This window comes from Hoplias malabaricus, chromosome 15 (genome assembly GCF_029633855.1).
Source record: "Hoplias malabaricus isolate fHopMal1 chromosome 15, fHopMal1.hap1, whole genome shotgun sequence".
Classification (NCBI taxonomy): Eukaryota; Metazoa; Chordata; class Actinopteri; order Characiformes; family Erythrinidae; genus Hoplias; species Hoplias malabaricus.
Genome location: NC_089814.1, coordinates 11,657,224 through 11,685,178, shown reverse-complemented (window position 1 = coordinate 11,685,178; position 27,955 = coordinate 11,657,224). Strand labels below are relative to the sequence as shown.

At 40.9% G+C, this 27,955-nt stretch overlaps 1 protein-coding gene and 1 long non-coding RNA gene across 3 annotated transcripts in view; one reads left to right on the top strand and one right to left on the bottom strand.

The window, feature by feature from the left end:
• The window catches only part of LOC136668402 (uncharacterized), an 80,352-nt gene that overhangs the window by 47,286 nt on the left and 5,111 nt on the right, over positions 1 to 27,955 (top strand). The window contains exon 2 of the long non-coding RNA XR_010795495.1: positions 25,550 to 25,632. This is a non-coding gene — a long non-coding RNA (uncharacterized lncRNA). The remainder of the gene's footprint in view (positions 1 to 25,549; positions 25,633 to 27,955) is intronic.
• Positions 360 to 27,876, bottom strand: si:dkey-1d7.3 (transmembrane protein 132D). 2 transcript variants are annotated; one of them, XM_066645905.1, is made up of 9 exons: positions 27,576 to 27,876; positions 22,957 to 23,812; positions 14,109 to 14,255; positions 10,855 to 11,029; positions 8,220 to 8,363; positions 6,986 to 7,191; positions 5,383 to 5,653; positions 3,075 to 3,266; positions 360 to 1,941 (listed from the first exon to the last, which is right to left on the bottom strand). In XM_066645905.1, the coding sequence occupies exons 1-9, from the start codon at positions 27,643 to 27,645 to the stop codon at positions 412 to 414; spliced, it is 3,591 nt and encodes a 1,196-aa protein (XP_066502002.1). In that variant the 5' UTR covers positions 27,646 to 27,876; the 3' UTR covers positions 360 to 411. The 2 variants fall into 2 exon arrangements, with proteins under 2 accessions (XP_066502002.1, XP_066502003.1); XM_066645906.1 differs by lacking the exon at positions 3,075 to 3,266.

Below are 27,955 nucleotides of genomic sequence, written 5' to 3'. Positions count from 1 at the left end.
CTTTCAAATCCCAATTACAGATATAGACTTCTCAACCCATCAAACATTACTCCACATCACACAATGCCTTTCCTCTTCTACAGCAAATGTCACATGAAAATTCAGTAAAAATGGGTTACTGATTTTGCACAGTGCTGTATTTAAGGGTAAGAGCTAAAACACAAATAAATATATATTTAATAAAATAATAAACCAACTTTTCATAAAATGCTCATTAATCTATGTCTAAATATTTTCATATAAATATACAAAATTGCTGAAAAATCCAGTTGATATATTTACATAATTCATTTACATGTTTAAAAAGGATGAAATAAAAAGAAATTTCCTTGACATTACTTTATAGGACGTATTTGCTTGCTTTTGCATGGAATGAGAGACATCACATACACATACGAACACATACACTCATTAAACCTGTGCTGCTGGTTTAACGATGGGCCACGGACCTTCTGGAAGAAAGCCTTTGGACTGAGTGAAGTCTTCAGCTTGGGTGCAGCCTCCTATCTGGAAGCGTACTCCTACCTGATTGGCTGGACCAACCTGATTGCACTGGCCTGCCTGACTGGGTGCCTTAACCTGATTGCAAAAGCCTCCCTGATTGGTCGGAACCATTGGACTGCACACGCCTCCCTGAGGTGTTACTATTGCTTGACTGGCACCCGTTGCCTGATTAACATCTCTAGGTACTTGGCTGGCCCAGTTGAAATCCAGCCCATTCCTCCTTAGTGCTGCCAAGTGCTTAATGTCGAGTGTGGTGAAGGTGGTAAACTGGACTTGGTTCCTTTTGCTGGTCGGAGAGTGCAGCGGATCGCTCCGTACAGGCTTTGGCAATAGAGTTGCTGACCTAACTGCCATAGGGTTTGGTCTAGGAGGCAAGGTGCTGCTCCTTCTGCCCAGAGTGGCCGTCCTCTCCTCACAAGACACCATTGGCATTTCTCTCGGTTTGGGCATTTCTGTAACTATGGATCTTTCCTTGGGTTTCTGTATTTCCATGCTTTTTGGCATCTCTGCAGTAGTACTTGGCACCTGCTCTGTGGCAATTGGCACAGCCCTGCTCTGTTCTGCAGCCGTGCCCAGACGGACCCAGTGGTGCTTGTGCTCATCAGGGCCTTGGCACTGCACTGGAGATTTCTTACTGCGGGACTTAGCATTGTGAGTGGCACAGTTGAGCAGGATGGCTATGATTGCCAAGCAGGAGACCCCTATCAGGGAGTAGATGCAGATTTCCAAGTCTGTGAGAAAACCAAATGTCCGCATCAAATCGCTCTCCACCAAGGCTGGATTCTCTTCAGACTCCTCTTCTTTGGGAGTGAAGTCTAACTCGTCCAGCAGGTTGCCAAAGCTCTTCTTCAAAACACTTGATGGACCAACTGTTACAAGTGCTTTGTTAATGCCAGGCATCCTCGCGCCATTCACTGCTCTGATAGTGGACACGGCTGCTCCGATTGCCTCTTGCAGGCTGGAACTGGTCGATGTTGTACTGACCTCTCGCATGGCGCTCTCTTGCATGCCTGGAATTGTGTTCCTGAAGATTTCGGCCAAGCTGTGAGGTGAGGTCAAGCTCAGTTTGGGTTCAGTCTCTACAGTATCAGCTTCACTCCCGTAATCAGTCATACGTCGGACACCAGCCTGTGTCCTCCTACTCTCACCGGCCGGCTGCTCAGCCGACAGGAATTTGACCCTGACGGTGCCGGCGCCCACGGCCAGCTTGCTTTTGCGTTTGGATTTCTGACAGGCTTCGCAGATGGCCAGCTCAGCTCGGAGCAGCAGGCCCTGTCCCTCCGCCTCCGCCACCACAACACGACCAGAAACCTTCCTCACAGACACCACCTTTTTATCCAGTGAGCTGAGGGCGAGAGTGTAGCCGCTGGGATCGAACAGGTCAAGAGGAGCCTGCGTACCATCGCTGAACTTCACCCAGCAGGCAACCACCGCCTCCTGTGATGCAACAAAAAGAAATTCATATCACCGAATATAAGAGCCTAAAATGATTCTCTATGCTCAGTATATTGAGCTTCAAATGAGGCATACAAATGAGGACTGTGAACAGCCATATGTGAAAGACAAATTTCAGTTAAAGTGGTAGCCTTTGTTAAAGTTTAAAGCTAAATAACATGTTTATTTTGGACTAGAGTAAAAATCCTTAAGAGGGAACAGTTTTTTAAATTTGTTCCCTAAAGAGGGTTCGTTACTTTATTTACTATTAGAACTCCCCCACAAAACCCCCTGTGCGAATACTTCAGCTGATGTTGTCTTGCACTTTGTCTTGTTTGTGAAGTGATGTCTTCACTCTGTGCAAATGAACTTCATGAATTATGTGGAAATAATGTCCAGTGTCCTTCAGCTACTGTTACAAAGTACAACTGCCCTAGAGGATCAATATAGTACATGCATCTGTCTGTCTATCTTCTAATTAGTGCCATGTTCAAGGAAATGAACATGTTAATCTTCTAATAATTAACTGAGTCTGAATTCAGCATGTCTGCCCTATAAACCCTCAGCACTGAGCCTCACTTAACCATAGGGATCAATATTTATGTGTAAAAAAAAAGCAAAAAAATCCATCTGAAACACCAGAGGGCAACGAGCAGAGTAATCACTGTAACAAGCTGTAGTACGAACAGCCAGAGCTGCCGGGAACACGAACAACTGCCGCCACGGGCTGTCCTATATTTTGAGGTGAAATACATTATGCATAGCCTGTGGAGCCGCACTAGCTGAGCCCATCACATAAACGGATGAAGCTCCTCGCTGAGTGCTAATAGCCTGATATTGACTGGGTCAACCAAATGGCCGTATTACTGAGACGCAAAATCTGAATTGGCTGTCATCTAAAGGAATTTAGAGCATCTAATGGTTTCCCCTGACATATTTCTGTAAAATGTGATTCTGCCCCAGCAAATGTGCGAACTCTATTAATCTGTGAATATTATTGGGTTCCCAGCGTGCTCAGAATCTTATGAGCAGATATTCATTCAGATAGAAAGCCTCAACCACCAGACGCACTAAAAAACAAAGCCCTACTCGTGACTCCGGTGGACAGCAGGGTTCCTGTGTTCCTGAGGAATGACCTGTTTGGGGTTGTGCATGGTGTCCTGGGTGCTGGTTGTGGCTGTAATGGCCCGCTTGCTGCCTGGACTGAGCTGCAGGTTCAGAGAAAGGCCCGAGACCAGCTGCACCCCCAGCTCCGTGACGCTCACTTTATCATCCAGCACCCGTACCATCCTCTCAGCCAGCACAGCGTCCGAGAGAGGAGACATCACCTGACCCCAAGAGTAAACAAACACAGCAGGGCCAGGTTTTGGAGGGGTTGCATCATATTTTCAAGAATGTGTTAATGCATAAATACATACAGCAGCTCTATCCATTCTCCACTATCTTTTGTTTGGTCAAAGATATTCATCAACTAAAGAAAGCAGTTCTGAAAGTGGGTCACTGATTTTAAGATCTGCCAAAACTATGTAAGATTCCTGCTTTAAATGGATAGTCAACCCGCCCATTTATTCTTTTCATTTTTAGTCATTCTGTGTTTGAATTTTAATATGCAAATAGGTGTCAGAAAAATCACTTGTGCTGTACTCTAATGCCGCAGCTACACCTGTATCAAAAAGTCAAAGCTAGATGCCTCTTACTTCCATTGGGAGACTTTGTGATACATGTAGCTTAAAAGCCTGATTAGCCTGTTACAAAACTAATAACATTATTTATAATATGACACTTGTTAACAGAAAGTATTGTATATTTGCTCGCCTACACAGCCTGAGATCTATTTATGGATAAAATGCCAACAGAAATGGTCCATCTGCCAAATGTGTTTTAATCAAGCAGGTTCATGGACGGTGCACCCAAGCATATTTTACTTGGAACTTGCTGAAATTTGGTGTTTTTAAACTCAAAAAAAAATATATAGACAACTATAACTCCTGCCTTCAGTGCTGTGTACAAAGCCTCAGCATCACTCTTCATGCCCTTCGACTCCATTAGCTTTCTACAGTGCTGGAAAGCCACAGCAATGTTCACTCTTGCCTTTTTTTTTAGACTGGTTATTTTCTTTTCAATTTATGTCCTTCAGTTTTTTTTTTCTTTTTCCCTTTCATCTGACATTATAGTTAAGCCATGGGTGCAACCACAGAGATATGATTTTTCTCATAAATGGGCATGTACAGCATCTTTAACCAAAATTTGTTGATGGTTAATTGTTCATTAACCATCCTGATTTATAATTAATAATCACACATCAATTATAACACAATTATACACATAAATAATTATATATGCACGTAGGGGCAGCAGGTAGGTGTCGCAGTCACACAGCTCCAGAGACCTGGAGGTTGTGGGTTCTAGTCCCGCTCCGGGTGACTGTCTGTGAGGAGTGTGGTGTGTTCTTCCCGTGTCCGCGTGGGTTTCCTCCAGGTGCTCCGGTTTCCTCCCACAGTCCAAAAACACACGTTGGTAGGTGGATTGGCGACTCAGAAATGTCCATAGGTGTGAGTGAATGTGTGTGAAGGACTGTGAACCTTCCAGGGTGTGTTCCTCCAGGGTGTGATTCCTGTAGGCTCCGGACCCACTACGACCCTGAACTGGATAAGCGGTTACAGACAATGAATGAATTAATTAATGCCTATAACTGCTTATCTAAGGTTATTCAGGGTCGCAGTGGATACGAAGCCTACCCAGAATCCCTTGGCGCAAGGGAACATACCCTGGAGGACGCGCCAGTCCAGACAGTCACCTGGAGAGGGGCTTGACCCACAAACACAGGACCCTGGAGCAGTGTGTGACCGCAACACTACCTGTTGCACCACTGTGCCGCCCAATAATGTTAAATACATTACTAAATACATAATAAACTGCTCATATCTGAGTATACTCCGTTTCAATACTCAGTTTCATCAATTCACTTTTCTATATGAAGAGTATTTCAGGAGGTAATGCATAATAATAAAAAATGTATATACACAGGATTTGGCATATTGTCGCTGTCCAAAGAAAAACCAAAAATAGTAACTGCTGAGGAGAAAGTGAAACTTCTTAAATTTATATGGAAGTCAATGTAAAATTATTTTATTCCGAGTTATTTTTGAGTGTTTCTAATTTATTATTCATTACGATATTTTCACACAAAGTGAAGGACAGCTGCTGTGTTCAAATGATGCAGTAAATTAAAATAGAGATACATGTCATGTTTTCCTTTGGATAGCACTATATATATAAACGGAATGCTATTATTATTATTATTATTGAAAAAGTGCTATTTTCTTAAAAAAAAAAAAATTCTCAAAACGCTTGGCATAATAAGGAGATTGACAAACTGAAATGTCATTCAGTATTGTGTGAAAAATCAGTGACCCTAAGCCTAAGACCTTCCGTCTGAGTTACCTGTACCGTAGTGACTCCAGCAGCCCTGCCACTCAGGACTGTTCCGGCCTGGAGTCGCACCACACTCGTGTCCCCGACCCTCAGAGAGTAGCGGACCAGCCCGGTCACATCCACCAGCCACTCGGAGCCAAGGAAATACACCGGAGATGAGCCGCTTGGGTCGGGAGCCTCAGCTGTGAAGGCTGTGAGCACTCGAACCAGACTGTGCTGATACTGCAGCATGCACCCTCTGCCCTTCTTCTCATCATCTTCCTCACTCTCCCAACTTGCCCTACAGGGAGGAGAAAATAAAAAAACACGTTCTCTCCTTCAGGATTCTCTGCTCCAAAATAATTTTACACTGACTACCATAACAATTTTAAGTTTTACTTTACTCCATCTCACTCTGACTCACTCTCTCTGCAGTGCTCCATCTACTGTATTTTTATATTAACTTTACTGTATGTGCACCCAAGACATTTTAAAAAGTCTCTGCACTAACTTCTCTAACTATCATGACGTTTTTTATAAATCAATGTACATATGTGATGCTGTAGGCTTACATAAGCGTGCTAGTTCTGCCTGAAGCAATTAAATTCACACATAACCAAGCACTGATTAAATTGTAAACATGTTTGCATTTAGCATTTGCCTAAAGATTGAGAACATTGAAGTAATTAAGTCTTGTTTAAGAGATGATTAGAGAGACCTTGCTTGCTGTACATAAACTGCCTTGAAAATCAATTTTTGAGCCAACTGCAATGTTGACCTTACATTTACATCTTCATGCTGTTTTCTAAACTGATGATTAATCGGTTAGGCATTCAGAACACCGCAATTACCTCAGCACAATGCTGCTTTAATCACCGAATAGTGTTGATTATACGGGTTCAATAACAGTAATCCAGCCGTCTAATACATACAGACGTCAGTCATTTTAATGGCTTTGTTGATTACAGTTGTTGACTATCAACAAAAATTAGCCAGATGCTTAACGCTTACATTTACCTTGTGTTACCTTTGGGTTCATTACTGTGCGCTGTCTGGCCACTTAATTAGGAACACCATTCTTATACTGAGTAGAATCCCATTGCTCCCAAAGTTGTTGACCTAACTGCTGCAGATTTGTCTGTACTTCTGTTCTACGACATCTCAAAAGCAGCCTATTGAATTCAGATCTGGTGACTGGGGAGGTCAATAAAGCACACTGTACTCAGCGACATGTTCATGGAATCAGTTTGAGAGACTTATTGTGTGACAATGAAATACACCATCACTTTATCATTAGCAGCTTAAACTGTTTTTATAGAGAATGATTCTGATGTACAATGGAAAGCATATTTTATTTTTCTAATGTTAGTATAACCTTAATAAAAGAAAAGGGAAAAAAGCTAATTTCAAAGAAGTGGTTTACAATCTCTTTGAAACAAAGCCCTTCATAAAGTCACTGAAAATGTCAGCCTTCCATTACACCGCATGAATATTTATGGACTGAAAGAAATAGTCAAAATCTTGTTCCATTACCGAACACTGAAGGTCAAGAACATTTATTCTTTCATCCTAAAAAGGCCAGTTTGGAAATGCAAGAGTACTGACAAAAATGCAATATTAAACATTGTTTAACCTCTTGGCCCCGAAGACAGGCACCCTCCAGCCCTTGATCTGACTGAGCTCTGGGTCAGCGAGGTCGATCTGGAGGGGCAGGTGAGGCATCCACACGCTGACCTCCAGCTGAGCACTCAGGTAGCTGTAGGTGAAGTTAACTACCGTCTTAACCCTTCCTCTCATCTCCTCTCCACTCAGATACACACTCTCACACATTTTAGATACCTAAGAGAAAGAAAGGAGGGTCGTTAACATGACTGTAAGGGTAGAAATCCTTACCATGATCATTTACAGTGGTAAATTAGCATAATACTATTGAATCGCCCTGTTAAAGTTGCAGTTAAAAAAAAACACTGTGAAACCCATCAGCCCCCGAGAAAGAGTTTAGTGGCTTTATGCTAATGTGGCAGTGAAAGGCAGTGAAATACAGCACGGAATGGGTGCTCCATATGGTTGTACTGTCTCATTTAGTGAATGTATTACAGTTGTTACCACATCTTTTCCTCTCAATGCTTCAGGGACTGTCACATTCTCAAACAACTGAGAGCACTTAGTCTCCTCTCAGTCAAAATAATCATTAAAAAGCCATCAGCCGATCCTAGCTTGTCTCTTTTTCAGCAACTCCAGGAACCACAGTACAGTGCGCAGTGTGTCCACAGTACTATCTCTGGTCTGGCCAGCCATTTAATCTCTTTCACGGCATGTTTATAGGCTGTGTTCCTCTTCATGCCGGTGTGTAAGTATGGTACTTAAGGACACACTGGACCAGAAATGAACTGAAAGCATACAGATTCATCTTCAGATTTGACCCCTTTAAACACTTTAAACCCTTTATTAAAACACAGCCGTCCTGGCAAGAGAAGCTCAAGAGAATGATTCAATCCTAACTGGATAAAGGTCTCAGCTCTTCATAATAAACACACAAAGAAAAGACAGGCCCCTGGGGCAGGGATGTGCTCTGGGTACGAAAAAGCAGAGGCTCAGATAGAGGCTAGTAGGTCACTCTGTCTCTGTCTCTGTCTCTCTGTTCATCTCTCTCTCTCTGGAGTAACTTTCTGAAGTCTGTAATCTGTAATAAGGAGCTGGGCACTGGGGCTTGTCAGAGCTGCTGCTCAGTAAGACTCCAGCGTCCTCAGCCCTGCCAGGTGTAATGGAGATGTCACTGGGAGAGAGTGTTAGGCTGGTAATGAGTGGCGCGCAGTGAGTGTAATTGGTAGAGCAGTGGACAGCGGCGCTGCTGTGATGTAGTGTACCTTCAGAGTGTCTTCATCTGCAGATTTGCACCGACTGGAGTTGGTTATGTCATATACCATGCCATCTGCCTCCACTCCTAACACCCTGACAGGTACGGACACCCTCTTACCAGTCAACACTGCTGTGTTCAGAAGCTCTGTGGTCTGTGGAAAAGATACACCCACCAGAAACACAGTGTGAGACAGGGAATATAAAGTTGATGAATTATACACACTTTCCACAATTTAATGCTGTGAAAACATCTGTGACATACTTATGATCAAATATATATTGGATATAAAATATATTTGATCAAATAACAATTCATAGCCTATTTAAAGGTCCTGTTCAGAACGACTGCATAAAAGTGAGACACTGTTTATTCCAGCAAAAGAACACCAGCAAGGAGCAGAAGCTCTGGTTTTAGCTTTTTATTTTTTGTTCTTTTCTCTGTTCTTTTCTTTGTTCTCGTTTTTATTGTTTGTGTTCAGTACATTTATATAACAGCTGGTCTAGTCAGTGGTTGTGAATAAGGAGAGCACAGATTACTTGGGGAAATGCACTGTAGAGGTGCTATTTGGATTGTTGGTGATGTAGCATGTAAAGATCACATGGAACTGGCGACGCTGAGCATGCATTAACGGTGCCAGTGGGGCTAGATACAGTCTTAGTCACCAGGGAGGCGTGTGGATTTACGGTTGTTGATGGTAAAGGGTAAGGTAGAACTGTAAAGCTGGCTTGGAGGGGGTTGGGTCTGAGGCTCCAGACTTCACTGTTGAGCCTTCTGGAGCTGTTGTGGTCTTAATTCAGCGAAATACCAATGGGAGGAGGTGCCTACCTGATGACCCCTGTGAAGACCTAGTGATACAGTGCTTGGTTTGAGTACTCATGGGCTGGGCTCAGCTCAGCGAGTAACCGTGTTTGTTAAGGATAGCTGGTTGATGATCGATCATAAAAGGCCACAGTGTTGTTAGTGTTTAGGTGTAGGATTCAACAGGAATTTTGGTGGCTGCAGGTAGGAAGAGTGTGGTGGGCCCTATGTGAAGCTCTAATGGTTTGGCGTAGGATATTTTACATCTCATCACGTTGTGTTTGTTTTCCAATGTTAAACCTCAGTTTGGGACTCCCATATAACCACGAGTGAATTGCTGTGATTGGAGAGATTCAAATAAGGATATGGAGCAATTCTAATGAGTCAGCACTTCACATAAAACTAGCACAAAAACTGAAAATATAATTTATCCCATGTTTACAGACTGAAGCAAACCACAAAAATGGACTGGATGGTCTTATTTCACAATTTGTGTGTTGATGCTCCAGAGATACTGAAGGTGCACTGAAAAGGTGAATACCATCAAGATATGACCTTAAACTGAAAGCCAACACAATGTATTCACCCTAATCTGCATCTGTACCTTTTACTGAATCCTCACAATTTCAGCAACATTGCACTTTGGGGTGGGGGGTGGGGGCGGCATCATGTAACTGTCTTCAAGATCTCATTTGTATCCATATAAGTTCAATGGTAAGTGGCTGGTGTGTCAAGGCAGCCCCCTGTGGAGCAGTTCCTGTCTTAAAAACATGTTCAGCAGTGTGTAAAACAGGGTTTTGCATCTGACACTCTCTAATGATGCCACTGCAGTGCATCACGAATGTGACTGATGCGCTTACCGATTAGGTTTGAGCATAGATTTAACTTCTAGCCCCACCAGATGTCATCCAGCAGCCTCTGTACACAGCACACCAGATGCTGACCGTGATTCGGAAAGTTAAAGACAAAATCCTGCTTCGACAGTGTGTTGTGATTGCAAAAACAGCGATGTGCCCTGGCTGCATTCTCATTGTGTTTGGCACAAAGCAAAATTCCAATATAATTTATATATATATATATATATATATATAACATTTTTTCTTTCCCTCCCCATTTTAGCTTGAACACCTTAGTTGAACTGACAAATCTTGCTGTCAAATAATCCCAGAATTGGAACACAGACTGTTAAAAATAAAGATTCCTATATGGCCATGGCTTGGATGGAGAGAGAAGAGTGAGGCGTGGGATGGGGAGAGAACAGGGGCCAAAGAACCATTTCTGGCACATTTATTAATAAGATCATGTGTTCAATGCCATAGAATAAAAAAGTAATCATTGAAATAAGTAGGTCCTCGGGACATACATTCTGCGGGGGACAGGTCTAATCCAGACCAGGGCGGTGTCCTTTATATGAATGTCAATTTCATTAGGACTGAATCAGAAGCTGTAAGGCCTGCACTGAGGATGACAGAGTTAGATCAAAAGCAGAGGGCAACAGAGCTGGCACTGAGCCTTGGGACAAATAATACCCCTAACCACACAGCTCCACAGAGACTCATGAATCATTTATATGGCTTATTGTACTTTTATAGCTGAAGGCATCCATACAGAAGCATCAAATGGAAGATATATCTATGTACAAGTTGCTCCCCAGCAGTAGCATTAACAGTCACATGTGCGCTTTGGATTTATCACCAATGTTATACATCTAAAACAATAAATTGTACAGCCTGGGGGGGGGTAACAGAGAAATTGCATGCAATCATAATATTGACATGAAAATCCAATATATGAACTCGTGTTCTGTATACACACATACATACATATACACACGCAAATCTCACCGTAATGAGTGGGACTATGCCCACATAGTCTCTATGGATTGTGTAAATCTTCATGGTGCCCTCATCCTGGATCATGTTTCCAGGCAGCTCCAAATGCCACGTGATAATCTGACTCTCCAACTGGTCACCGTGCTCCTGATTCTCAAAGTCCAGCTGTAGGACCTCCAGCAGACCCCTGCAAATCACACACCAGTTTTCTATATAATTTTATATATACCTTACCTGAAACTTATCAATGCGCAGATGTCTAACATATTGTACATACAGTAAATAAAGGTTTTGACTGGACTTGATGCATTTGAGACATTTTTATTTGTATATATTCATGCTACAGCACTTTATATTTCAGCGCTGCTACACTTTGCTTGTAAGAGGAAGAAAAATAAATTGGTTTGGCACTATTTAATCTATGCACAGAAAGCATTTAAGAATGTATGTGAAGTCTATCTAAACAGGATTCACATATATGGAGTACTTAGGGGTGTGAAGTGGGTTTGGACAGCAGGTAGTCAATGATTTATAAGTGGGTAAGTGTACAGTATGGGATTTGCATTGACTTCAAATCTTCATATCATGTTTGATTGCAAACACTGATATAAATATTCTTGACTAAACAAAGCTTACAGTGGCCTGTGTCATGCCAGCATAGCTGGAAAGCTTTTCACTGGTGAACCAAGGCTTTAAGGGGTGGAGGGACAAATGGGCCACATCCATCCCATCATCCCTCGTGTGTATCATGGCTTTCTTAGTGCAGGGGGAATCCTCTGGGCTTGGCTCTTGGCTGGTTAATACTGGAGCTAAGACGTGAGATCTGGGCTCTAATCTTGTGCTGTACGCACGGGTCTTAAGCTGGGATGATGCACAGATGTATCAGGGATGATTACAGATAAGTGGGTCGGCCTGTAGGAAGCAGAGGGAGGGGAGCAAGGGCAGTGTGCCTGGTAGAAGTTGGAGCTATTTTCTGTTGCTGGGGTCTGGACAGTCCACACACCTCACATTCACTGTAATTCGTACAGGAATGCACAGATTCTATTAAAAAGGAATAGTGCAGTGAAAGAAAAGTTTGCCCTCAATGTAGCAAGACATATTTGGTGTCTGAAGCTTGCTTAATTAGTTTTTCACTGGATTTATGAGACATGTCATGTAAATAATCACACATTTCTCAAATTATAGTGGCTGCTTGGGTAATCTTAAGTCTAAACCTCTTGAATTAGAAAAACAGCCAACAGAATAATCAATGTTGTATCATAGAATCCAGTTTCACCTCTAAGTATCACAGTCCAATCAGCGTTAGGTTTTGTTCTGTACTGTCCTGCCACTTTTCAGGCAGTTTCAAGACGGGGGAAATTTGCCCCTGACTCCTCTCACAAACTGTTATATTAAGGCTCTTTTTTCAAGCTGCAGAGCCCTCAGTTCATTCTCAGTGGGTTCCAGGAGGGCTTGCCCCACTGTGCCTTAGTCATATACAAGGTGAGGCATGTTAAAAATGCCCCCTCCCCCCACCTTATTCCCTAAACTGCTCACTATGCAGTGAAGTATATAGTGAATAGAGAACTGTTTAGTTTTGGGCACAACCCTGTACAGTTGGTAAGTTGGCAAGCTGGTCAGTACAACTTCAGTAATCTTCACAATACTCTTTATTCTGGAACTCCTGCACCTAAAATAAAATATCTGAATATCTACTACCGTGACCCTGAAATAGATTAAACAGCAAAGGTGATGATGATAAAACTGATCTGTCTCCAAAATATCTATGAGGCCGACTCAATTGCAGTTTATTTAAGACCACAGTTGATTGTTGATTCGATGTAGAGGCAAAGAAACTTTATTAAAGAAGACCTTTATAACTCCTGGATAAAGCTATCCACTGATATTGTACAGCATGTAGATAAATCTTTGTGAATCTAGTGGCTACTGGCGGTATTTCTACACGAGGAGACCACAGAAATAAAACTGTTCAACGTTAGATGGCACCGTCAAGTTAGATTCCTGATTAATTTGTACAGGGCAACGTGCCAATTATCTAGATGGCAAGCTCTTAATTTGTTCAGTGGACAAGTCACCTTAGCAGTTATCGCAACAATATCACAACAGTTACGCCCCCCCGAGAGATTTGGCAGGAACCGCCACTGATATCCATATGGGGTGTCAGTGCTGTGAAGCTAACGTTCTGTCACTGGAGCTTTTATCCACCTTTTGCTAATGTAACTCATTAACAAACGTAAATAAATGTGGTACGACCCAGTGTTTTTAATACTCTAAACATCTCCAAGAGACTTGTCATTACAAAAGGTTAAACAAATCTGATCCCAGAATTAGCACACATCTTAAAATATTTATGTGCTCTCAACGTGACAAGGATTCCGCAAACAGATATTTCCTCAGCTTGGGACTAGTGGCCCAAATATCTAACAGAAATCTGTTTACATTAATAATGACAACATATCCCCATAGACATATAAAACCGTAAAACTACAACATGTTTGAAATACAGGATATGTTTAACAAGATGTCAGTAGTTTTTTTTTTGACAGATTTAAGACTTAAAAATCACTGATAATCTGTTCATATGAAAAGGCTCATCCTCCTCCCACTGTGAAGCAATTTTTTACTGATCTGCTTCTCAATGGCGACTAACACTGCTGGTGTTTTTAGAACTAACAAGTAGCTTAAGGCAAAATTTGTCCCAAAAAGTCTAACCTTGCTAATAATAAATGGGAACAAACAGAAGCCCACTTACAAATGAGAACATGTTTAGAGGTCGCTGGTAGCCTCATCCCCAAAAGACATGTTGTTATTGTGTTTTTGTTGTTGTTGTTGTTGTTCTTTGGAGGATTACCAACACAATGAGAAGACCACATCAAAGCCACATTGTGTACTGAGTAATGAAGATGTTATGATTTCATTTATAGCGATATACATTTATTACAAACTTGTAATTGTATGTCTCTGGTGTTTCCTTAGAACTGATATGGTTGACTTATTTTTTGTTAAACACAGCACTTTGTCTTCATTTGAATCACTAACCTGTAAGAGGGAACAGGTTTTGTGAGCAGCTGTTCCAACACAAACAAACAAGAGAAGGCTGTTGTTTTGGGGGGGTTTTCACTCTGCTTTACAGTCTGTTACTTAATTTTCATCTCTTAAGAACAGTGCTTGCATGGCCTTGTGATTCTTAAATGAATTCCACATGAAAGTAAAAACACCCCCATATACACAGCACAATAATGGATGGGGATAGGTTCAAGGCTTGCCTTTTTCCATTGAAAGCACTCTTCTTCTGGCATATGACGGAGATAGTTTGGGGGTCGCTTCCTTTCCCTGGATCCAGTGCGATGTCCCACAGCTGAGGGTCACTGGGTCTGGCGGTGCTGAAGGACATCCCTCTCCGCACTGTGGCTCTGTCACATAAGGACATTTAAACATCTTCAAAAAATAGGCTAATGGCACTGAGATTGATTGTATGTACAGCATGAATGCTCTAGTTATAGCACTGCAGCGTATGCCTGTAACTGTAGTGTGGAAACATCAGATTTAATTTAAGGTCATGGCTTTATATAGTTGTATGAGAATGTCCAGACACCCCAGGTCAAATTTACATGTTTTTTTCCAAAGAGTAAATAAACACATCCTTATAAACGGAACATATTTTCTGGTTTGTTGTCTGGAGAAGACATCTTAAACTTTAAAAAAAAGGGTGTGGCCTCTCTTAAACTTGAACTGTTGAACTCTAAAACTCCTGTAGTTTTTTTGGTTTTTTGGAAAGGTGGGGGGGGGGTATCCATGAGCATACTAACTTACTTTCTTTAGAGCTTCATGTCCCATGTCCACACACACATCAAGCCAAATTTACTCATAATTGTCCCCAGAAGTTGTATTTACAGGATCATCTCAACCCAAGCGACTAATGGTCACTGACCCCATGGTTTCACAGACACACATTTCATTGCATTTCTCTGCACTTAATAAAAGGACAGAACACAGTTACAGTTTTACAGAAGCCAGTGGTCTACAGCTCAAACATCTTCCTACTGACGTCTACACTGAAATTACTGGGTGTGGTAACTGAACATGTGCTACAGTGGAAAACAGAGAATTTGTTTGAGAATATGTTTGTGCATTGTATCTATGCTATACAATCAAACCCAGCTCCACTGGGATTCTCTCAATTTTTATGAAAGTTTCACCAGGGTTCTCCACTCGTTTCACTCTTCTGTTCCAGAGTCACTGAAAAAGAATAGGATTGTGCTTGCCCAGCATTTCACCCAAAATGTTATTCACTAGTGGTGTGCTTTAGCTTAAACAGAGTGTAAGCACATGGCTGAGCAGTGTGTAACTCTGAGGAACATTAATCTTGCTGTCCCTCAGAGTCAGAGCCCACACTTCAGCCTTAAATTGCAGCCAAATGCTTTTTTTTCAACCAGCTTTATCCAGTAGACAGACGCTTGGCATGTTTTGCTGCCGTGGTTTTACACAGAATGGAAGCGCGCCTCGTGCCAGCCTGAGATGTAGGCTGGACTTGAGCACTGTCCAAACTCTCTGCATCTTATGGAGTGCAACAGAGAAGTGGAGAGTGAAGGGGGCAACAGCACTGCAACATACTGTATTATCTCTGTCCTCTCACCCATCTCTCACTCTCTCTTTCTCCACACTGCTTCATGGACGTTTCCAGAGCAATGCTTCTTCACGTAAACACACATTCATCTACACTATTTATATGCAACAATGATATGAAGAATGAAAATCCCATCATTTGCACAGTTAATCTGCTACTGTTTGGAATTTGTGTCATTAGTCTTAGACTCCTTTAAACAGGCCACATTTCCATTATAATTCATTAATGCACCATGCATAATCACTAAGTACATTTTAAGTAAAGATGTTTAAAGAGAATCCTGCGCAGTGATGCTTTAGAAGAACCAATTTGGGTTCGCTAAAATATTTTAAAATGGATGGTACTTTAATGGACCCCTTTGTAAATGAGATATGCAAATGTGAGGAACCTATTTACAACAGAACATACAGTTCTAGAGGTAAGCAATACTTATTATTAGGAGTATATTTATGAATGTTTCATTACAGTTAAAAAAATATGGCAACAATTTATTTTAAGGAACAGAAATTAGGTGTTATTTTACCTTGTTCTCTGCTCAGTAATGAACAAATTAGACATTTATAAGTGAATTATTCACCAAACATTAATCTTTATTAACTGTGACCATCTGTGAGGAGTTGGTGTGTTCTCCCCGTGTCCGTGTGGGTTTCCTCCGGGTGATTGGTGACTCCAAAGTGTCCGTAGGTGTGAGTGTGTGAGTGAATGTGTGTGTCTGTGTTGCCCTGTGAAGGACTGGCGTCCCCTCCAGGGTGTATTCCCGCCTTGCGCCCAATGATTCCAGGTAGGCTCTGGACCCACCGCGACCCTGAACTGGATAAGCGGTTACAGATAATGAATGCATGAATGAACTGTGACCATTATTAGTAACTGGGGACCTGTTTTGTAGAAATCAGTATAATTGCATTCTTAGGTAATAACGCACAATAAATAGTTAGTTAAGACCTTGTGCAATTTATTGGGAACAAATTATTAAATGATGTACATGTTATAAGTGTGTAATTGGCAAGAATTGTATTCATGTGGCTTCTATGTAGTAGCAGTTTTTCATGCAAGTTTATTTATTTAATAAGAGTTTATTAATTTCCTAATAAACCAATTGTTCCATATTCTAAAGTGAATTTCTACTCCTCACAAATTGCATTGAATTAGATCACAAAATAATGAGATAGCTACTTACATATTAATGAAAATCAATGCCCTTATTATTATTTTATGTAGTGGAAACTACATAGTTGTAAACTCCAGTAACAGGACTGACAACAACAGTTCTGTGGCATCACATTAAAAACAAAAAAGAATGAATGAATTAAAAAGTAAAAACATTTTTTGGCACCTTTATTACACCAGTGCATTGTGATTATTTCCCTATAATCCATCAACAGTAAACACATATGGAACAGGCATTATAAATGGTATTACAGCAAAAAAGATTAGGGGAATAATCGGCTGTAGTTTATGATATCTGCTGTTCAGACCATTTGGACATGGACATGTGCTCTTTTTTCTATCACTATCTGCATTCACACAGCTCCTTGCTCACTGCCAGAGCAACCCTCTTGCAAATTCCAGATCTAAAATGGACATTCACGATCAATAATTTTTATTCAAAAGTAATATCATTTTTAAAAAGCCTCTTAAAAATGTGAGAGAGAACAGAATAAAAATGATAAAAGCAATGTTTCAAATACAACGGCACTAGTGTCTGTCCCATTTAATCTATAACTTTAAATAACTCTTTGAACCCAGGTTCTGGAGAGTCTAATTTCACCTAAACTTTAACACGTTTTAATAAAGCTGTAGTTATAACAAATAGATCATTCCTGGATGAGACAAATCATTCTGGAAATGAAGACCAAGGGTAAAAGTCACCGAGGCTGGAATGTGTTAGAGCAATGTAACTTCCACAGTTTTACTACAATTCATTAATTCCTAAAGCAGAAGCAATAAAAAATAATCATTGCATTATGACGATTATTTACCAGAACCCATCAGTAATAAATGCATGTGATGGGCTGTTTATTTGGTATTAGCGCAGAAATGAGATTAGAATTGTAATCAGTGGAAATTCATGATATCAGCCTGAATCAGCCCACGCCAGTGTGCACACACAGATCTATCCACTGTTCACAGAGACTAGGAGTTATAATAAATCAGGATTACACAGGGACTTCAAGAGCACTGCCTGTAATTATTACATCATCCAGACTCTCATATCCTGCTAGAGCCACAGTAATCAAGAGTTGTTCACTTTGTAGATTGAACAGACTAATTCACTTCTAGAAGTTGTTTCAGTCACACTGATATGTCGAGAGAGAGAGAGAAGAGAAGATAAGAACCAGACAGACAAGAATGCAGACCTGAGAGCAGAGGTGTGAGGCAAAGTGAGTTAGAGAGAGAGAGAGAAAGAGAGAGAGAAATAAACAGACAATAAAAGTGAATAGATAGGAGAGGAATAGACAGAGACAGGAATAGATAGGAGAGCATGGGTGAGAAATGACGTGAGGTGGCGAGCTACAGTGAGAGAGAGAGAGGGAGAGCACATCTGTATGTGTGGCCTATTTTCAGCATGCCTAGAGAACAGCCGTTGTGTGTATAACTACAGAAATGGTTCAGCAGAATCTGTAATGAGGATCTTGATGGAATAAATCTCTGACACAAATCAGCGACCACTAGCAGCTGATGTGGAACTGCCTGTGGACTCAAGTATGGAATGGAATAGAATATTACTTTAGATCACACTCATGCTTTGCTTATTCAATTATCCAAACTGGTATTTAATAAAGCAATAAGCCATGAGGTGCTACTACAGGGATCTTACCCGTGTTGAGAGTTGTTAAGCCTAATGCAAAGTGGAAGATCTCATAAAAGAGCAAGAATAAAAAAGAAAAAAATAGCTGTGTTAATGCAATAAACAAAAGCCCAAAATAGTTGGGTTCATTATGAAATACTAATATAAATAGAGAACACTAATTAGCGAATTCAGTTCTACTGATTTTAATGATTATAATTTTTGTTAATATAATCAGACAAGTGCATATTCGCCCAAAGATTACATCACGTTTACTTAATCGTATTTGAGAATGGAAGACAAACGTCAATCCAGCTTTGAAAATCTTTGCACAAGTCTTCAGCTGTGCAGTCATACAGGGCTATTGTTGCTGTATAATGTGATCCATAAAGGCACAACACATTTTCAATGGGAGACAGGTCTGGACTGCAGACAGTACAGTCTAGCACTCACAGTCCCTGATTATGCAGTCATGCTGTTGCAACACATGCAGAATGATAAATATTGTCATGTTGGAACATTGTTTTCATAACCAGACTGCAGAGCATCTCACGTCTTCATGAAGACAATGGGCCAAAAACAAGCAGTGTGAAAGGCAGACTGTGTATCAGGCCATTTCTGATGTGGTCTGAATTCCACTGTGAATAGCACAACACCAACTTGCAGTTACAGTGTTCATGGACAACATTCATTCACAACACTACTCATTCAGGTTCTGTATGGGCTGTGGTAGGTCTGGAGTCCACCTGGAATCAATGGGCACAAGGCAGAGACATACACTGGACGGGCATCAATCTATCAAAGGACATTATCTAGTCACAAATTTGTACAAACCCTCACAGCTATTGACACTTTTGAATAGCTAATCAACCTGCAAATCTGTTTTTAGACTGTTGGAGGAAACCCACGAAGACACAGGGAGAACACACCAAACTCCTCAGACACAGTGATCCAAAGTGTGGTTTGAAGCCACAAGCCCAAATCTGTTGCACAGCCATGCCGTCACTGACTGACAACAGTTTGTCTCTGCCGGGTCACTGATGTACAGCTGTGGTTTTCAGCCATGCCCATGATGCACATATTTCTCCCTGTTCACCTAATCTTTGATGATATGATGCACCATGGAAGATGACCTACCTAAAATCCTTGCAATCACTCACTGAGGAACACTGCTCTTAAACCAAAGGATTATTTGCTTACGCATTTGTAGCAAATCTCAATTCATGCTTGTTCCTAATGCATTTGGCCTTTCTTCAGACTCTGTTTACCACAGCATGTTTGTTTACCCTATGTTTATTTAATTAATCTGCCTCTATCCAACTTTTTTGGAGCATATTACCGAGTGTCATAACTGCAGGCGTCAGACGTGAGCAACATGGCAGAGTGGAGGGAGCTCAACTACTGACCAATCAGAAAGTAACTTAAGACTTCATTTAAAATGCTCGAGTGTATTAGATACGCTGTTTATCAGAGCAGCGGAGCGGCATGACGTGTCAGAAATAGTAACCGAGTGTCCGTCAAAATTGGTGTATCACGTTGGGTGCTAATGAACACAGTCAGTGCAACCAGCTGCAGTGATTAAAACGGAAACATTCTGTTTGTAAAGTTACTCGCTTGTAGTTAAAATACAGATAACCAAGTTCATAAACATCTGGAAAAGAGCAGTTTTAGAAAAAAAATACATAAGAAGACAAACATGAATGAGTAAAAGGAACAACATATATATATATATATATATTTTAGGTGACTGCCTCAACAGAAGCCTTTATATTGCAGCGCAGCAGGCCCAGCTGTCCCCGATAAAAACAGATCGGCCTCGAAAGAGTTAACAAGTCCACTAATTTTCAATCAGTGCTTGGATTACCCAGCATAACCCCGGGGGTCTGGACTCAATCTTAGAGAGAGAAGTGAAGTGGGGCAGAGAGTTTTCCCAGGATAAAATCAATCTCTCTGTGAAACTGGGCTCCACTTCGGCTTAACCCCTCTCTGAAAGGAATGTCCATTTGAGAGGGCAGAGGATACTGAGGCAGCTTCTGCTAACAGAGCAAAGCTCTGGAGGTGGGTGGGGGACAGATTTAATCAAAAGTAGTACTTCATAAAACCTTCAGCACAAAGCAGTGTCGCCAACCTTTGAAACATTTAAAAGATAAAGTGGCCTGATTTTAGTTTTTTGTCCTGTGATGATGATGATGATGATAACACTTTACAGTACAACAGTTACAGGGGAGATATAACAGGATATAATAACAATAATTAGATAAGCAATGAGAAAATAAATGAAAAATAAAATTCCATATTTAAGTAGGGCGGCACGGTGGTGCAGCAGGTAGTGTCGCAGTCACGCAGCTCCCGGGGCCTGGAGGTTGTGGGTTCGATTCCCGCTCCAGGTGACTGTCTGTGAGGAGTTTGGTGTGTTCTCCCTGTGTACGCGTGGGTTTCCTCCGGGTGCTCCGGTTTCCTCCCACAGTCCAAAAACACACGTTGGTAGGTGGATTGGCGACTCGAAAGTGTGTGAGTGAATGTGTGTCTGCGTTGCCCTGTGAAGGACTGGTGCCCCCTCCAGGGTGTATTCCTGCCTTGCGCCCAATGATTCCGGGTAGGCTTGGGACCCACCGTGACCCTGAACTGGATAAGCGCTTACAGATAATGAATGAATGAATGAATGAATGAATGAATGAATATTTAAGTATGGTAAGAGTACAGTACAAAAATAGAAGACAGCTACAACTGTGATAAAACAACTAAGCAGTGAGGTTAGTAAAAGAAGTTTTTAAATGCTTCTTATATGTGGATGGTGGTTGGGAGAGACCGGGGGGTGGGGGATAGAGTTCCATAACTTTGGTCTATTATAATATTCAACAGTATTCATATCAACCCCTGTTATACACTATCTTAGCGCAACAATACTTGGGGATTAAGATGAGTGGGACAGCAATGTGAAATGGGTTAGGACGTAGTTTAAGAGGTCATGTACTCATGCTATTTTCCAGATAAACCAAACAACTAAATCCACATATTCCGACATAACTCCAACAATACACCTTATTTATACCATGCAAATAAAACCAATTCTCCACTGCTCTGTGTTCCACCTCAGTGGCTGTGTGTTGGGATTCAGCAGATTGCACTGTGTGTTTTTTGCACAGCAGAGCGTCTTCTGTAATAAGTTCATCTCTGCCCAAAGGAGTCAAGTAGTTATTAGGTATTTGCTTTCTTGCTCCATTAAGTCGATGCATTATTTATGGGGAGAAACCCACACGCACAAATAACGGAATGTTAAGAAATGAATGCTGCCAAATAATTTCCCCATTATTTCCCTATTTATGGAGGAACGGTTTTGAAACTCCTTCAGTGAAAAAAATGAATTGAGCCGGTGCTGGGTTATTATGTCGCTGAAATCTGTGTACAGGGTGGAAAAACACAGAATTCTCCCAGCAATAAACTGGAACGTCTGTAGGGATTCACCCTTAAGAATATTTTCAGGAACATACACACATTATTGCGGGACACTGCTGTCTCTATCCCCCAATGAACCTCCCACTCAATTATCCTATTTTGGCGTGACCAAAAATACCCTCTGGGAAACAAAAGCAGGTGGTAATTGTAATATTTTCTGAGAAAATCTGATAATCCTGAACATGATTAATCCTATTTCTAACCAGTTTATTAATAATGGATGACCTCATGTAACAGCAGATCAATGTAATAATACATGAACCACTGGGCAATCTAAAACAGATGGAGGTTCCATTTTTCCCCCACTTAACCTTCACTGAAAAAAATCCAGATACTGTGCTGATTCTATGCGTGCATAGCAGGTAAGCTGCCACTATCAATTCAGTTCATAATTGATAGGCCTCCCCTGGAATAAAAGCTGACTGTTGGGTGTCCGATATGTAACTGCAATTAACAAATTAGTTGTCTCTTTGTGTCCATAACGATTCACTATTATAATACAAGCACAGGATAAATTTGCTGATCATCCATGTTGCTTTCAAGCTGTCAATATTACACCTCCCAAATGTTAACAGACAATATCTGAGCTCAAATAAACAATATTAATCACATAATGACTGTCTTTTAAATGTGTTTTAACCAATGTTTAGATGTGAAGCACCTCATAGAAGTCATTCCTTCACTCACTCACTGAGGCACTCCTTTACTCAGTCATTCAGTCACTCAATCACATTTAAGGACTGTTACACAAGGGCTGCTATTGGGCTTGGCATCAATGGCAATTTGTGTCCTTGTTTTTCTGCAAAACTCATTATGTTCCTCAGTGAAGGTGCTTTCTGCTTTTAACCCAAAAGTCACAACTAGGCCGAATTCACATACTGTTTGTTATGAAGTAAACATAACATGGTTAAACGGAATAAAACAAATGTAGTCATCTCATACTACTGCAAACAGCTGATCATGGATTGACTGTGACAATATCTCGTAACAGAGCAATGTAATGATTATTGAACAATTAAACAAGAGAAAATTATCAAGCATGAAAACATATCTATTGCAATGCCCATTGAGCTGATTCTTACTGTAAAAGAGACCAGCAGGAGAATTTAAATGATCCATTATCATTATGCAAAACACCAACAAGTATTTGCCAAATGGTCAATGTTTGGATTATAGTTCTAAAATGTGACAGTGCTAAGATCTGAACAATACGAGTAAGAAATTGTGCCTTTAAAGTACTCACCTGAGTATAAAGTGCTCCACTGGGGATGTACTGGACAAGAAAACATAGAAGGTGGCTGTGTCTGTGTTCTTCAGAGGCTTTGAAGATGTCTGCACAATCACAGTTCCACCCAGACGCAGACGCATGAACGTGGGGTTTCCTGGAGGTGATCGCAGGAGATTGACGTTGCCAACTTTCTTCATATTGGGACCAAAGGCTTGGTTTGCACCCTTCCACTGATTACTGTCCTGGGGGACACACTGGTTGGTGGGGCTGGGCCTGGTCTGGTAGTAAACTTCCACCACTGTCCCTCGTGAATCGCCTCTCTGCTCCCTGCTGGCCCTCCCCGTGCCTGGACTGAACCATGCTGGCTCTGGCTTCAAGTGGGCCAAACAGAATCCCCCATTTGCAGGAATAGAGCAGGTTCCTCGGATCTCCAGCAGTGCCCAGAAAGCATGGGCGGTAACACAGATGTACCCAGCTTCACTTTCGCCTAACTTGGTCTGACCTGATACGTCGTTTACAACATCGATCTTGCTGGAGGCATAGAACAGAAGCCGTATCACAGGAGCTGACGAGCGCACCTGACGAGCCAGAATGAAAGCTCTGACCCTTGGGCCTCCATTGACCAGATCCAGAGAGATCGTCTGCTCCACAGACATCGGCCCATAGCTGACGTTGATGGCTGGCTGCCCAGAGAGTCCAGTGATAATGAAGTCTTGTTTCTGTGACCGCTGGCTAACTTTTTTGTTCCATACCTGACTGGTGTCTCTCAGAAAGAGATGGTCAGCATTTAGGAACTGATAGGTAAGTTCTGGAAAACTAGGAGCTCGGGGAAGGGTATTTGGGTCGTCTGATAATCCCTCATTCTTCATTCCTACCGAGTGAATATGGATAAAGTCATACATGTTATGGTACATGACATTGGAATGAACTGATCTGGCAATAATAATTTATCTGGCAAAAATATATTGCAATATAAAATCATACATGAATTCTCCCCAGATTGGTGTGGAATAGCTCTATCTTTAAAGAATTAATCATTCTACTAAACTGACTGATGATTTTTGTAGGAGAGGGCACCTACAGAGAACTCAGCTTGACATCACTGTATTCATTAACCTGTCTAATGTAAACTGACCAAGAATGACTCTGACTGATGGTTCTCTGTTTATACAGTCTGCATATAACTCACTAGCAACAAACTCTGTGTATGCAAGAAATACTAATCAGAGTAAACTATGTTAGAGACATGTCTCTAGTAGATTAGTCATGGAAAATGAGAATCATGCAAGATTTCCTTTTGCAACAAAAAGCAAAAAAAAGTCCTGTTATATTACAACAGCATACATGCATACTGAGATAACAACTGTGAAATGACATGATGTGCAGTCCCACTGTAAATACTGCATAGTACCGGGGGATGAGATAGACGTTATATTACATATAGCTATAGGCCATATTACATATGTATTTTAACATGTCAGTGGTATAAAGATTACCTCTTGAAGGGTTAAACAAATCTAATTAAACACATGTCTTTCACAGTCAGGGAAAAAATGTAAACTGAAATAAAAAATATTATATGTTCCCTCCAAGAAGCAGCTATGAGCAGCCAAAATGGCCTCAATATAAACACTATTTCAAGCTTGCTGGGAAATCATCCTTGGTGGCTGCTCTCTAAGCTGCTGGAGAGAATCCCAAAAGTGTACACACACACACACACACACACACAAACAAATGTGGGCTCATGGGTTAAAATATAACATGTTGATCTGTTTAAAGAGATACTTAAAGTGGTTGTTCCTCATAAACAGCACATTTCAATCACTCTGAATGAAGTCACCAATACATTTTAAAAAACAGGTAGAATCCCCCATTTTTTCACTACTGGTTTTAAATTAAGAATATAATATACAAATAAATTTGTATTTACAAATAAATAATATATGGAAACATCCCAATGTCCAAACTGTTACAGCAAAAGTGACCGATATTCTGACATCTGCAGTGTTTTGTCTCTAGGTCAAGGGCATCATTTTCTCTACATTTCAAAAACATGACAAGCTCAGAGACTACTTTTGAAATCGGTTTTCATGCCGCGCTATCCAACATTTTGCAGTGATAATATCCACATATGTCACAGGGACAAATGTCTAGCATCCTTCTAACATAAACACCAGAGTCTCCCACAGAATTTGACTCCAAGACTAAGTTTGATGCTGTGTGAGTGAATTTCTTAGCATGCAGCTCAGCAAACAGAGGCAGGAAAATAGTCCCAAATGCTCTCATCAGGTGTTCAGCGTGTCCAGACAAGCAACTTGTCAAATCCCTCGTCTGGAGGAGACACTTAACCTTTACCTTCCGACAGGCTTCAGGGCTTGAGCTGCCTCCTGCCTCTGATTGCCAAAGAGCAGCGTTGGAAATTGAAGGTTGATCTTGACACGTTGTGCATCTTTTGAAGTACTTTGTCAAAAGGCATTGCATGTGTCATACAGATTCATGAATGCGTTTGCGAGCGCATAATGAAAATATCAGTGTAGAAATGTATGTTAACTTATGCATATATATTCATGAACCTAAAAGTGCTCATGTACATTACTTCTTGTTGCAGTATTGTTCCCACACCCCACATGATCCAATGGACTATGTGCACGGCCTATTCCATCTCAGCAGCACCTATGGATTTCTGCCAAGGTACCAATTTAAAAAAGACACATTTTAATGAGGTTTTCACAGTAAGCACTAAACTCACAGGCTCCCTACTAGATTGATGTTATCCGCCATACATGCTGAATCTATGGTGACTGCAAAGAACTGAGATGGCCCTTTGGACAGAAGCAGAGAGGAAAAAAAGAAAGACCATAAAGTCTTTATCAGTGCTGGACAGACAGCTTGACTCTCCTCTCCATTATACAGGTTATCTCTAAACAACACAGCAGTATGCCTCACTCACAGTCCACTAATCTGTTTGATGAACCTTCCTACTGGCATCATATCGACTCAAAAGCCCCTATAAACTATGAGCCTAATAAACAAATCACATCTCATCCTAACTCTGAAAATCCCATGCCGAAAACAGCAACAGCTCAAAGTAGGTTAATAGCTACAGCTGCAGGGGAGTAATGAACTAGTGTACACAACAGTGTCCAAACACATTAAACCAAACATGAGTGAACATACACTGCACATAGGCTACTGTGATCTATGGCTGAATTATCTCACTATTTTACACTACTCTATCAAACTAACAACCTAATTCCATGACAATCCTCAAGGCCACCAGGCCATTTTCCATACATTTACAGACAAATGCACAGTGGACTGGAGTGAGAATGAGTAGAGAATAAGTCATAAATCAGTATACGTTATAAACCAATAATTTTAGTACGGCCTCATTACAGTTGTTTTATAAAATGTGTTAAAACTGATTGCTATCATAATGGTGACATATGTTTAAGGGAAACATCATCAGAGAGGGTTGTTGAGCTATCTGAGCATTTTTTGCTAGACAGTAATTGGGTGCTGTTGCATAGTAACAAAATTAATTACTTTTTGATGTAAAGTTATTAAGAATATACTTTGTATTTTAAGTTATATAACATAATGAGTTAGGCCTAATATGATCAACCATGTAAAAAATGTATGTGTTTTCTTTGTAATGAATTAGAAGGGTTTTCATTAATTCATTTGTTGTCTGTAACCACTTATCCATTTCAGGGTTGCGGTGGGTCTGGGGCATATCTGGAATCACTGGGTGCAAGGCAGGAACACACCTTGGGGGGCAGGGTGGGGGGGTGCCAGGGCAACACACACTTACACATTCACTCACACCTATGGACACTTTTGAGTAGACAATCCACCGTGCTTTTGACCATGGGAGAAAAACAGGGCACCCAGAGGAAACCCATGCAGACACAGGAAGAACACGCCAAACTCCTCACAGGCACCCGGAGCAGAGCTCTTATATTCTGATATAATTTATCTTGATCATGATAAACAAGTATCATATCTCACACCCCTACCATGATAAAGACAGAGTAGTCTGTTATATTAGCTGTTCATGTTAACAGTAGAGATTAAAAAATGAGAGATATATTTGGGGTTTATTAAACACTACAGAAACCGAAAAGAAACTTCAGAGAAGATATATTGTTCAGCCCTGGCACCTGCTGAGGTTTTACACCTGGAGAGATACTGTTCAGTTCAGTGAGGGTTCGTCCTGCAGGCCTTAAAAGTCTTTTCATCAGTGCGTATGTTATTTTTACTTACAACATGCAGAGGTGGATAATAATTATTAATTAATTTGTATTTATATTCTTATTCTAATGGAATCTAGATAGATATCTTATATTTTAGTGTATTGTGTTTTATATTATATTTTGCAGTTGTTGTTTTTTTTTTGTTTGTTTGTTTATTTCTGTTGGTTTTATTTTGTTTTTCTTTAAAAGTAACTATTATATACACTAGAGTTCTAGACGTTTCTTTGGTAATTTTATAAGCTGCTAATTCTGTTTTGACCCTCAAGTCATATTTAGGGTGTTTACTTTTAACTGAGCCGTTATTTTACCCACATAACAATACATTTACCACAGTAACCACACACCTAAAATTAAAGTTTGATATTTTAAACGTCTTACCTTGAATGACTGTAGCGAGACACACAAGCGTGAGGAGCATTTTCCTAGATAAGAAATGTGTGTTTACCATCTCTGCTGACTCCAAGGACAAAGTCTCAGCTAAAAACTGCTAATTTTAAAGCAGTGCTCCTGTCCCGTCACCATCCCTAAACCAGCTTAAGCGCTGCTGTCAGTAAACAACAGCTCGTTTTGACAGCAAAGACTAAGTAGAACAGCACAGGGCTATTCCTCAAACGGAGAAACTCTCTCTCAGTGTAAGTTCACCACAGTATCAGTCACCGTTAGCCTTGGTGGAGATAAATGTCTACATTCAGAGTTTAGAGAAACACAGAAGCGCACAGCTGTTCAGGTTGAGCGCGTCTTTACCGTCACGTGACCAA